The 13,277-nt window shown below is 41.9% G+C and overlaps 1 protein-coding gene across 3 annotated transcripts in view; it reads left to right on the top strand.

The window, feature by feature from the left end:
- The window catches only part of ZNF521 (zinc finger protein 521), a 285,149-nt gene extending 273,426 nt beyond the window's left edge, over nt 1–11,723 (top strand). For all 3 annotated transcript variants that reach the window (XM_047698079.1, XM_047698077.1, XM_047698078.1), the window contains one exon: nt 10,911–11,723. In XM_047698079.1, coding sequence (XP_047554035.1) covers nt 10,911–10,940 — 30 coding nt within the window. In that variant the 3' untranslated portion in view covers nt 10,941–11,723. The remainder of the gene's footprint in view (nt 1–10,910) is intronic.
- Nucleotides 11,724–13,277: the final 1,554 nt, after the last annotated feature.

The raw sequence follows: 13,277 nt of genomic DNA on the forward strand, positions 1-13,277 counted from the left end.
GTTAAGAGGACTTCGTTTAGAACTTAAAACAAGGTCAATTTGGGGCAAGGAGGGACCAAAAGATCACAGGCCAACGGCAGGGATTTGACCTGCAGAACGCACACACGTATGTAACTTTACCCCCTCTGCACAGCACAGACTTGGGCCAACGTCCAGCTCGGGCGTGGATGTGCACATGTGCGCGCATGCGCGCACAGACTTGTCCTTACGCAGTTTAATTATGTAAATGATGCCTGTCGATCATCGTCCTTTCACAGTTTCATCCTTTTTATTCATACCTACGGAAGCAAATGCCCTGGTAGACTAACATTTGGTTGCTTATGATGGGGAAAGACTTTTTTCCTGTTAGTTTTAATGATTTATAACATCTTTGACTTACTCTTAATACGAGGTTACCTCCTAGAGAGTGTGGCGGTGTTTTTAGTAAAGGAAGTGATACACTACAAGGAAGTGGCATCTCTTGTGTTTTTTCTTAGTTCAATAAACTATTTTTCACAATTATTGGAATTTGGTTGAAGGGAATCCTTGTCCATATGGAGTGGAAAAAGCAGAAAGAGTCCTTGCTCCCTCCTTCTCCCAACAAAGGTTACCCTTTGAATATAAATTACAAGCCTTGTGCCTCTCTCATTCTAATCAGATGACCTTTTGAATCTAGTGGACCAGAGTTTAAATCCTAAGCCTGCCAGTCAGTTTTTAAATCAATGCCCCGTTCTAGCAGCTTTCAGGTACATAACTTTAAATTGCGCTGGATTTCAAACACAGAAGTAAAATAAGTAATGCAGGTGGAATATTGCAGTAGACAGCAAAACGGCCCAACTTGACTGCAAGATCGTGGGCCAAGTAATGTCACCATGGGTAATCTCAGTAACTGAGTCCTTTAAAAATAAAACCTTCCGGGATTCAAAATCTAAGAGAAAAGGGAGGAGCGGGAAACTTGTAATGTTGGCAAGAGGACATTTCTGAGCAATTATCAATTTAAGCTCCCGTTATTTGCTGCTAATTACTACACGAGGCTGTTAAATATTTAGCAGAAGTTTGTTTAATTGCGTTTGACTGCGAAGGGGATGCCTGACTCTGGCTTGAGCGGCAAGAGTCAGTTGTGTGCCTCAAGAGCCAGGCAGAGAGGAAATTTGTATTCGCCCAAGATGAACACATTACAGTGTCAGACAAGCCTTTTTTCTTCCTTCCACAGATTTATTTATCTTTAAGGTATCTAAAATTAGAGCACGAAGAAGGGGCACCGTTCACGGATGTAAAATTGGAAGGAGGTCATTCTTAACCTTGTTTACAGATGTTCTAGTTTAGAAAGCGCCAGTGTGATAAATTAAACATTGCAGGGGGAAAAATTAAAGCTTAGCAACAACTGGCACATGGACACATCTGTCCGTGAAGCACTGACTTAATCCCTGAATATCTTATTAGACTGTATTGCCTATCAAAGCCTTCTGTCCCATAATACGTTGGGATCCTGCACTTCTACAATCTGAACAGCATCTTTTGGCTCCAGTCTCTCGTTCACTTTTACTGGCTTTGTATAGTTCAATTTAAATTTTCTTTTGGCTCCTTGCATGTAAGCAAATAGTTCATGGTTTTCTTTTAAAAATAGACCTTAGATTTTTAATATATTTCCCAATGGCCATTGTGCTATATTTTAGCCTGTACTTCCAATTTGGGACTTTTTTTTTTCTTAACTTAGTAAGTATTGCGTACTATTGTCAGTTCCAAAGTGGGAAATGTTTAAGCCTTGCTGGTATACGGAACAGACAAGGGTCAGCTAGCAACTGAAATTTTACTATCATTTTTAAAGCTCTCAAAAAATGGAATTATGACCATGCTAATATTTCCCACATTTGACCCATCAGCAGTAGAGTCCCTTTGAAACTGGTGGACCAGAGTGGCTTGTTTTATTTGTCTTTGATGTTTAATTGTCAAAATTCTAGAAATTGTTCTACATTAGCAATTTGGACATGGCATTATTTTAAAAATCAGTCTTTGCTTAGGCTTCTGAAGACGTATTAGACCAAGACTAAGTGAATTAGGTGGGTATTCTTGCAACATTGGTAACCACCATAGGCTCTGCCAGCTTGGTTTGCCGTTGTGAGAAAGAATACCCATAATGAAAATAGTGCCTTCTTCAAGTGGGACCCCACTCCCTGCCCGGCCTGAATGGTCTCCAGCCGCACAGATGACTTCCTGTCCCAGACAGTCTACGCCCGTGGATTCTCAGCCTGATTCATGCTTACTCTTCCTCCGGAGCCCCTCATTCCCTTCTAACCTCCTCCTCCTCACTCTAGTACTAGGCAAGTGTGACTCCTCTCTCATTAGAGGTCCAAGGTGTCCTTTCTTTATGGCCCATAACACCCTGTCCACCCATGTTGGTGAGTATCCGCCATTTCTGCTGCTGGTCCGACACAGGGATTAGAACACATCAACCACTGTCACTCAGCAATTGCTTCATGCCCAAAGCCAGCAGAGCCACTGGAGGAGATATAAGACCTTGAAAGTTGGCTTACACTCTCTGGGTCTTAATTTCCTCATCTATAAAATGAGATAATGGAACAGATGCTGCTAGGACCCTCCCAGCTCTGAAAACATGTCTTTGGTTCTCTGATGCATTCATTACTTACAGGTATAATCGACTCCTGCTATTAAATCTAAGCCAGCAAATTAAGGATGATGTCTGTGCAGTTTGTTCAAAGTAGATAGTTCAACTATCCACACCTTAAAAATTAATTTCCAGAGTTCAATATCTATCCCTTATTAGGTTGCAAATATTCCTAAAGCAGGACATTGATTAATTGCCATGAAAATGTACTGCCTTTATTCACTGATGGTACATGGATGGTCAGTTGTGAAAGAGTAGACGTTTTCTGGAGACATTCAATTGCTCATACACGCAATACCGTTTATTATATATCTAAAAGGACATTATATATCCTTTCCCTGATTTCTCTGCAATCACCCATTCTCATCCATTGACTATATTTTATTTTATTTTATTTTATTTTTATTTTTTAAGGACTTTATTTACTTATTTATTTATTTGACACAGAGAGATACAGCGAGAGGGAACACCAGCAGAGGGAGCGGGAGAGGGAGAAGCTGGCTTCCTGCTGAGCAGGGAGCCTGATGCAGGGCTGGATCCCAGGATGCTGGGATCATGACCTGAGCCGAACGTAGATGCTTAACGACTGAGCCACCCAGGTGACCCCCCCCCTTTTTTTTTTTTTAAGATTCACCCATTGACTATATTTTTAGATGCCTTATGATATAGCTCAATGTAGTATATGTGTCCCTTTTGCTATCCATTTTGTTTGCTTGCTGTTTAAATTTGGTGGAGAAGATACCTCTTGGACTAAAGACTAAGCATACACAAGAATGGCACAGCAGGCTCGATGGGTTTTCAAAACACTGTAAAGCAGTGGTCCTCCGTTGGGGGAGATTTTTTTTCCCCCACTAGGGAATATGTGGCAATGTCTAGAGACATTAATGGTTGCCACAGCTGGCCCATTTTTGATAGAGGCCAGAGATGCTGCTGAATACCCAACAGGGCAGGGGATACCTCCACCCCCGGCAAAGAATTGTCCAGCCCAATATGTCAATAGTGTCAGGGTTGGTTATTGAAAGGCAAGTCCCACTGGCCTTCTAGAATCTATTTAATTTGTAGGCTTCTCTCTAGAACGAAGCAACCAAGTGACACAGTGTGTATAATGACTAAGAAATGGCTTACTGGATTGTCTTTTGGGTTACTTTGGATGAGATAGAACTTAATGCCGCAAATATATGTTCAAGACTTCTGAACATAAAGTCATGAACTTGCCAATGTCCATGTGTTTCAAGGTTATCTCAGACCATCCTTTGCTAGGCCTATTTTGCGTGAATGTCCAAAGAACAACAACAATAATAAAAATGTTCCTCCCTGAAGTTTACTGAGATGTGAAATTGTTTCCTATGGAAAATGTGATGGAAATTTCATTGCCAGAACCATTGAAAATTAGCCTAGAGTATAAACTTTATAAAACAACTCTGTTCCAGCAAGAGGACAAATGAAATAACCTAATGGTCCTTTCCTATCATTAGTATCTTGTATTTTTCTGGTCACTTTTGATGATAGTTTCACCTTTGCTTTAATTCATCTTGGTGTTGTCCGGAAAATGCTTTGAGATGTCAGTCCAAGGCCATGTGAAGTGTTAAATGTCAGAAGAAAATGCATCAGAGTCTCTGTAAGTTCATGGCGATAGTATTACCATACGAAAAAAATAAAAAGGGAAGTTCTGTCAGTGCAAACATGATAAATGCAACATTCATGGCATTAGAGGGAGAGGCAAAAGCATATTATGACAGTTTCTGAAATGCCACTGATTATGTCAAAACAAAAGAGTAGAACCCCATTTTAGTAAATTCTACCAAAGTAAAAATCATGAGACAACTTCTCTGGCTATGAAAATGGCCATGAATATGTTTTTTAGAGTCCCAAAGCACTTTGGGAACTATTACATTTCTGTCTTTTAAAGAATATTCATTAAAATAGGTCTTACAAAAATGCACATACCCACGTACGTGTTCCTGCTGGTCACCAGATAAGGTCCACAAAAACACAATTCCCCCGAAGTTCTCCAGCCAAGAAGTGTATGGATTGTGGACAGGGAAACTTTGGGTGACAAAATGGTATCTGATTGGTATTTTTGGACGATTTGGGTCTTCGGTGTCATTTTTAGAACATTACTGACAGTGCTTCGAGAGCTATAGCAATTCACGTTTAATTAATTTAAGACTCAGAGTACTTTTGTAGTTGTGGGGACTTTGCAAATGTTCATTTATTACATTCGCATCCCGTTAACCTTATGAAGGGGCTTAAAGGCCGCCCCTCGCCATAGTATTTCTCTAGAGTGTGGGGGAAATAACCCCGTATCCTGTCATCATTAGCTATGTACACTTTTAAAACTGTCTCACTAGCAAAAGAAGTTGGGGATGAAAAAGAGAGAGGGTGGAAATGTAAAAATCTTGATTAGAAAGTATAATTTAATAGAACATGTATTGAACCAAATGTATTGATTAATGTAGAAGATATAGTACTTGTATTGATTCAAACCAGAGATTTAGTACTAAAAGCTCTGAGCCAAAAAGCTGTTGCAGATTGCTACAAAAGTCAGTTTAATGCTGTCCTTGAGAATGCCTTCACAAAGAAATTCTTTTAATGTTTGAGGACTAGGTGGAATGCGGTATATGTCAGTTTGATCCCGGAGGGTTTTATTTTGTACTCTAATAGCTGTTACGAGCCTACATTATATCCAAGGAGTAATTTTCCTTAGGGGTGCCCGGCTCGCTTTGTGTCAATATTCTAGCATTTTAAGTCACGTACAGTATATGCTTCTGGGAACAGGGAAGGAGCCAGCCAGACTCATAATGGTCTGCATTCATTAATAAAGGCAGAAGCTTCTGTCCCTCCATTGCCCACTACAGGGATGCCTCTTTGGCCTTCAGGGACCTGTACAGACACATTTAAAGAAAGCTTTATTTTGAGGAGGCAGGAGATGAAATGTAGGACTTGGAGGCATTTCCTAAGTCAGCTAGATGCCCGAGCACAGGGGTGACCTTAATGGGTCAAAGAAGAATGCAGGTCAAAAGACTTATTATCCAGCCTGTTGGAAACCAATTGCTTTTGTTTAAAAAAAAAATAAATAATAAAAAATAAAGCGGTAAGGGCTTAAAGGTGGACGGTAATATCGGGATTCTGCGTGCAGCTTGTAACTGCCGGACTGTGTGTGTACTGGCATATGCCTCTGGAAAAATCTAAGGCTACAGATTATCCATAGTGTTTACAGATAAAGGTCCAACCCTCGTGATAAAAGGAAGGGTAATATAATTAGTTAATCAGTGATGATTGATTACGGATGTTTGCTTTCTTCAACTAAAGAAAAAACAACATGCTACCAGGCGCTGTCACCATCTGTTGAAAGAAACAGCCACATTTAATCTTTATATTTCTTTTATTTCTTCCCGCCTTGCATTGTTACAGAGCCGCAATTGCCCTACTATTTCATCTGGTTGGAAAACATCTCATTTAAATTGAATACAACTGCAGTTTAAATTCGGGATTCTAATGGCGTGGTGAATTAGTGGAAAGCTCGTTATTTTTTTTTTTCTTTTCATTCCTTTTTAAAATAGCATGCTGGCTCTTTTTCTTAGTTTTAAAAGCTTGTCAGAATTTGTTCGAGACAAAGGGCTATAAATAGACAAGTCATGGTAAAAATGATTAACATCTTTGAATCAACAGATCGCACAAAACTTCCATTCAAACGCAGTTTTTATTTTTATTACCATTGCTACTTAACATTTTGCCGGTGCCAACAGAGAGTTACAAAGCACAGGCGAGACGTGGTCTCTGCCAAAATATTGGACTAACGAGGGCGATCTGTGGGCACAACTTTTGGAGGCGGGGACTTCATTTTTCCACCCTGGGAAGGTTGATTCCCCCTGGCTTTCCTCCAAAGGTTCACTCCATCATTGTTATTGGTGCAAATATTCCAATTCACATCAAGATCACAGGAAAAATGGGATAACTTGGCCAAGGTGAGCAGTTTCGGGAGATTGCGGGGTTTTATTTTTGTTCAAAAATATTTTGCTTGGATTGCATTTTAAATAGGATTAAACCGTTTGACCAGTAAATGTGGTCAGCTCTCAGAAAGAAGGAGGCTGAATTAATCATTTGTTAGAGTGCCAAGCCCAAAATGAGAATTCCAGTCTTGTAAAATGAAAGGCATGTCGTATTTTAAAAGAAATACATAGTGCTAGAAGGGAATTTTGAAAGCCCTTGTCTGTTTTTTAGCTTTCTAAGTTTAATTTCACATTTATAGGGGGGGGGGAGAACACACTCCTCCCAAATGGAGCCCTTTGCAGTAAGAAGAATGTTGTGGGGTGTTTTTGTTTTGTTTTGTTCTTTCGTTTTTTTGAAACCTGGCTATTAAGGTATCCTACCTAGATGGATCTTCTTTTAAGCTTTAAGGTGTGCTGTGGATTTGGGTTTGTGTGTGTGTGTGTGTTTTTGTGTTTCGTTCTTTTTTCTTTCTTTCTTTCTTTCTTTCTTTTTTTTTTTTTTTTAGCATAGGCCCCCCTCGTGTAAAACAACTGCTCATAACAGGGATTAATGGTTTGCAATTTTCAGTTACTTAGACATGGGGTCTCCAAGAGATGGCTTTTTGCAGAGTAGAATATGGCTCTCTGTGGGATTTCAGAAGTTTTCTTCTCTTCCCACTTCCTTTTCTGTCGTCACCCCCTCCCACGCCCCCGTGGACTCGCGCTGATGTTCTCCTCGATTATGTAAAACACTTTCCCTTCCCTGGAACAGATCTTTTTCCTCAGAAGCTGTCACTGCATTCAAGTGCTTTGGGGACTGTGAATCGCCGTGTGAAAGTGGTGAGATGACCCACTGCTTTGTTCTGGTGTCGGGGTTTCCCCTGGACGTGAGGAGCAGGAACGCTCAGGCGGAGAAGGCTGCTCGCTGCGGGCCGGGCGGCCTCTTCCCCTCGCCGGGCGTCCACATCTGTCCTGCGGTGACCCGGGACCGGCTCCTGCCAGGGAAAGAGCCCGAACAAGCTGGAACCACGCTCGTGGCCTACCCTCGTTTTGTGCTTAGAGCATCTCTTCTCTAGCCTTCATCTTTCCCACTTGCTCCTTTTTCTCCCTTTCTAAAAAAATCGTGTCTAGGAGTTAAAAAAAAAAAAAAAAATACACAGAGGGCGCCCATGACGCCACTTCCAGTTTCTCTTATCAGAGGATCCTCTGGGAAGTCTAGAAACTCTCTCTCAGTCTGCTCTCTCCAACCCCCGAAAGCCAACCCAACCTGTGCAGTTCAGACACCCATTCCTTCTTCCTTCAGAAAACGAAATTGGGTCGTTTCTCTTTTCAGTGACTCAAAATAAAACCTAGGGGAGGGGAACAGATATAGCCCAGGGATCCCCAAATGTGGTGAGGAAAGCCTTTAAGGACTGGTTTTCTTCTGTTTTCAAGGCAAATATGCCCATTAGCTGAGACCACCTAGCAGGATGCCCTTTTCCCATCTTGACAGTCAGTACCAGTGGTGGACACCAAGATGGGCTGGGGTCACCTGGACTTACTCAGCCCTCATGTGAGCTGGAGCAAAAAAAAAAAAAAAAAAGTGGGGTGGGTGGAAAAAATGGCAATAATTGATCTCAGTGGTATGCAGGCATCTCCACACCAAGAGAACTTCCTGCCTTTACCATGTTTCACACCAGATTTCCCATTGAGACCTCATTTATATTGGGCCTCTTTATTTTTGTGTAAGCTTGAATTTCACAAGCCATAATCTTGTCCTTCTCTCGAATGATTTATCTTCTTCTCTCTTAATATGCAAAACATAACTCCTTTATAGTAACAACTTTGGTCCATTGCAATAAGTGACTCATATGTATTCGTTCATTTCCCTGCACCTCTGAAGAGGCTTGTATGGCTCTGGTTTAGGATGAAAATGTCTGAGACACAACTGTTGCCAACTATTACAGCCGATTTGTGTTAGGTTCTTGTTTTGCGGTATCTCAGTAGAGACACACACAAAAAAAACACTGGAGACCCTGCAATATATCTTCCTTTATTAACCTCTAGAATCCTATTGAATGCAGAATGTCTATTGTAAGCACTTACACATTTAAAACTAATGTTATGAAATTGATTTTTTTAACCTTTGATTATGGTTAAAAAAAAAAAAAAGAAAATCTCCCACCACCCATCAGTGTCCTATCATTTAGGCAACTTTTGTCACCAGTGAAAAACCTGATCAGACTTGACTCTTGGAGATAACAAAGGGTATAAGAAAGCTTAGATATGATATTTTGAGCAAATGAGATTTGTATTGTTCATAAACTCTCCCATCACCATTGGGTTTATTTTTAAGGAAGTAGTCTCATCAGTATTTTGATTACCCTTTCTGTCTACCTGTTGGTGAAAAATAATTTTCAGAAGTATTTAGAAATCGTTACAAAGGAAAAGGATTGGCATAAAAACTGTTCCATATGCACTGTTAGGCTAGGGCTCCTAAGAAAGAAAAAAGATCGAGCTGAATCACTGAATTAATAAAAATAGGTTTGTTTTCAGTAAGAGAGAGTGACATAATGTTCCTCGTCATTATTTGTTGTCAGGCTTCAAAAATGGGCTAAGTTTGAAATAGAGAATGGAAAGCCTGGGTCCTTGTCACAGATCTCCCATCTCCCTCACTGGCGCTCTCAGCCCTGACTAGGCAGGCATCTGGTTATTCAGCAGGTGTGCACAGACCAGGCAGTTTGCTAGTTGTGGGCGATAAAGAGATAACATTTTAAGGCTTAAAAATGCCGCTTAAAAAACATCCATGGCTGCCGTTCAGCTCCATGACAAAGTCTGAACTCCTTAGCAAGGTAAAAAAGGTACAAAAGGTTCTTCATAACCTGACCCTGAACTACCCTCTGTCTTCCTTTCTCATCCGTACTCTTGGTTCAGGACACCCTAGGAGACTCCATCCGACCTAAAGGAGTTGCAGGTCCAAGAACATACCTTGTGTATTCTTGCTTCATTGCCTTTGCTCGTGTGAATGTGTTGTCTTAGAGTGCCCAATATGTTCTCATGTTTCCAGCCTCAACTCAGACGTCATGTATTACCTCCACTGCAACACCTTCTCCAAAGTCTAGGCAGGGTTAGGAGTAGTCATGGCATTTCTACGTTCATTTGAGATCTGATCCTGCCATATCGCCTTGTCATTTTGTGGCCATGTGACTTTCTTCTTCAGACTGTGCACATTTGGGAGGCCCTTCAATAGCCCTTGCCTAGCTAGTCAGTTACTCATTTGGCCGGGTCTCTACGATGAGGGCGTTGCTGAGGGCCATGCCAGGTGGCAATACACGTGTTCAACAGATGTTTGTGAAGCAATGAATAAAAGAATGGACACCAGAATTTCTGATATAAGGAAAGAGCCAGGCCTGCAAATAACCAGAAGACCTAAGATGTGTACTCTTAGTATGAATCAGGAGGAAATCAGAGGAGGGAGAACTCGGTTTTCAATGGGATGAACATGGAAGTGGTTGTATTCTGAGCTAAACCTCCAGGTTCTAAGCAGAAAGGATGGGCAGGGGACGTGTATAAGCTGACAGGTGGGAGATCCTGGCTCAGGGGAAATGCAGAGGAGGGAAGGGGCAAATCAGGCCATCAGCAGAATGCTCTGGGTCTGGGGCCATCCCTCATTGTAGGCTGCAGGTCTGTGTATACAGTTGTCCTCTCACTGTTGAGAAGTGGGGTGTCCACTCAGAGAGGGAACGTGCCATGTGGCTGGAAAGAAGACAACCCAAGTACCACAAAGGCGGCTTCCGCTGGGCTTGGGGGTCTTTGCAGCCACACTGATGTGTTCTTGAGCCTTGGAGTGACAGCCCCAAGCCCACCCCAAGAAAAGGAGCGGGAGGAGCATCTTGCCCCCTCTGTGGGTTATTGGCCTGTAAAGGCCACATTCAGCAACAGATAGAGCCTCTGCAGTCAAGATGTTCCCATCTAAGAGTGGTGAGACCAAAGCTTTTGTAAGGGAAATAACACACAGATAAAGAAAACTGTTAAAATCGTGCTACTGTGGTCTTTGAAAAATGGGTCTTACTTTGATAAGAAGAGACAGTGGAAGGTGGGAGGGGTTCAGGGAAAGCTGGCAGAGGCCGAGAAAAAAGGAAAGGTCCAGGCCAGTCATCTCACCTCCCATAGGCCCCTGGCCCTACCTCTCCCCGCTGGTACTCACTGGGGGTCCCCACGAACACCCCCTTGGGGGTGGGGTGCAGAAACACAGTCCCATTTTTATCAGTGAACCAGCATGTATAGATCCTCTGTCTGATGACAATAAGATCACTTAAGTTTTTTTTTTTCCCCTTCTTTCTTTTTTATTACAGAACCATACGATGACCCAACACAGCAGTTAGTGCAAATACGGTCTCTCAAGGAGAATGACTTTTGTGGCACAAAAAGGGAACATGTTTTACTCTTTGCACGAAACGTTCATTGTTAATGTATAATATTCAGAAACATTGTATTGTACCATAAAACTTGTATTATCAAAACTGTTGGATGTTCATGTGTTTGAACTTTTGAGCACCAGATAGACTCCTTGTATATAAAGTGTTGCACATGTATTATGTCGTCTGATACTAAGATGGTCTTATAAAGACGAGTGGACTTGGGCCCTATTCAGGCAAGCTTAAAAAAAAAAAAAGTGAGCAAAATGGCTTAAGAGAAAGTATTTTCGAGGAAGACAGATTAAAACAGCCGTTTCAAATAAGACTCTGTTTGGACTTCCTTTTATTTCCACTTAAGCCTAGAATTTCTCTTTTGGTATATCAACGGTTAAATCCAAGACTATTTTTTATTGCTGAAGATTCTCGCACACCACGAAGAGATGTTCTCGCCGAACAGAACCCCACAGCTGGATAAGGCCCGTATATATATTTGTAAGCCTTGCAATGTGACAGGTAGCATCACTATATATGCAATAGTTGTTATGTAGACTGTCAAAGATTTTTTTTTTTTTTCCTGGATACATTTGAAGCTTTGAGTGTTCAAGGTTTTCCTTAATGATTTCACACAGCCAAATTCTTGAATCAGTTGAACTAACCTGTATGTTACTGTTATTAATGTTTACTCTGCGGTCTGAACCTGGAGATTACTGGAATTGTTTTCCAAGAGGAAATAAATTCAGTTTACCATTAGGTATGAGTGTATTTGTGTGTTTTCTTTTTCTAGTTACTCTACCATTAAAAAAAAAAAAAAAAAAACCCTAATCGCCTGCACCCTTGGAAGTGAAATCTGTTCTTGTGCATATCACAGGCATAACCTCAATCATATTTAACCTTTTCACTCCGGGCCAAATGCAGCCGGGAGGATATTCATCATACTGCATAGGGAAAGACTCAGACCCAATATAGTCTCCTCTCCCAGATACTACCAGGTCACATTGTACTGGTGGATTCTGACATCACAGATGGATGTGATGGCTGTTTTCTGCATAATTTGCAGCCCAATTCATGTCATGCTGTGCAAATCTGAACTCCAAGTAGATGGCTGCAATTTGAAAGGCAGTTTGGCTTATGTGTACTTAAGAAGCAGCTTTGTTCATTGAGAAGACAAAGCACAGAGCAGAGAGCAGGGAGCCGGGAGCGGCTGTTGGTGCTAGCTAACTCGGGCGCTGACTCCCTTTGTGGCCTTCTCCAAATCACTCTGCCTCCTGGTCTTGGCTCCCCCAGCCGGGCAAGGCAATGCAGCCTGGTCATTGGCCTTGACAAGGGCATAGGGTGTCCCTGGAAGACGGCTGGCACCACAGCCTGCGACACAATGAGGCATGAGCCGGAGCTCTAAGGTCAGAGCCTTTTTGTTGCGGGAAAGGAGAGAATGGCCAAGTGTGAGTTGATTCCTAGGATCCCGGTTTCCTCAAAATTGGTGAGTATGCACCTGGTACTGACGGGCAACTTCCAACCACGTCGGGCTTCAAATATTTCACTCAGGATGACTCTTTTTAAGCTCTTCGAAACTGGGAGGACCTCAGGCCCTTTAAACCTTAAAGGAGTGAGAATCCTCAAAGGGCACTTTTAGGATGGGCAGGATGGAAGCAGGGGCCCCGGGTGTGAAACCCAGATGGCCAGCACCACAAGGCAGAACGCTCCCCTGTGGTTCTCCAACCTTAGCCTGCATCGGGGTCACCTGGAGGGCTCGTGATAACAGAGGGTATCCCCCTAACGCCCAGAATCACTGATTCAGTGGGCCTGGACTGGGGCTCCAAATTTTGCAATTCTAAGAAGTTCCCAGGTGATGCCGCTACTGCAGGTGTGGGGACCCCACTTTGAGAACCATCGCTCTACTCCATCTCCAAATTAATTGAGTGCATTAAACGTGAATAGCCATGCAGAGTGCTGGAAAATTACACTATTTATTTTGTTACCAATGAAGAAATTGGTCAAATGTTAAGATCCTTCAGAAACAAATACCTCATGGTGATTAAAGTACGCGTGCTGGCCCATGTTTCGTGTGTGTATTTAGTTCTTTAATGCAAGGAAAACCTACATCTATACATTTCACAACGGATTGCCAGCATGCTATTTAATTAAAAAGCTTTTTCACCGGCTACATAAATAATGAAGTATGCTGAGAATATGCAAGTACATTCATAATTAAAATACTCAGCTATATTTAAAAAAAAATTAAGATCTCTGGTCTCTGCAAGGATATTGCATTTAAAATGGAATAACCACGCTTAATAATGATTTTTT

This window comes from Lutra lutra, chromosome 12, assembly GCF_902655055.1.
Source record: "Lutra lutra chromosome 12, mLutLut1.2, whole genome shotgun sequence".
NCBI lineage: Eukaryota > Metazoa > Chordata > Mammalia > Carnivora > Mustelidae > Lutra > Lutra lutra.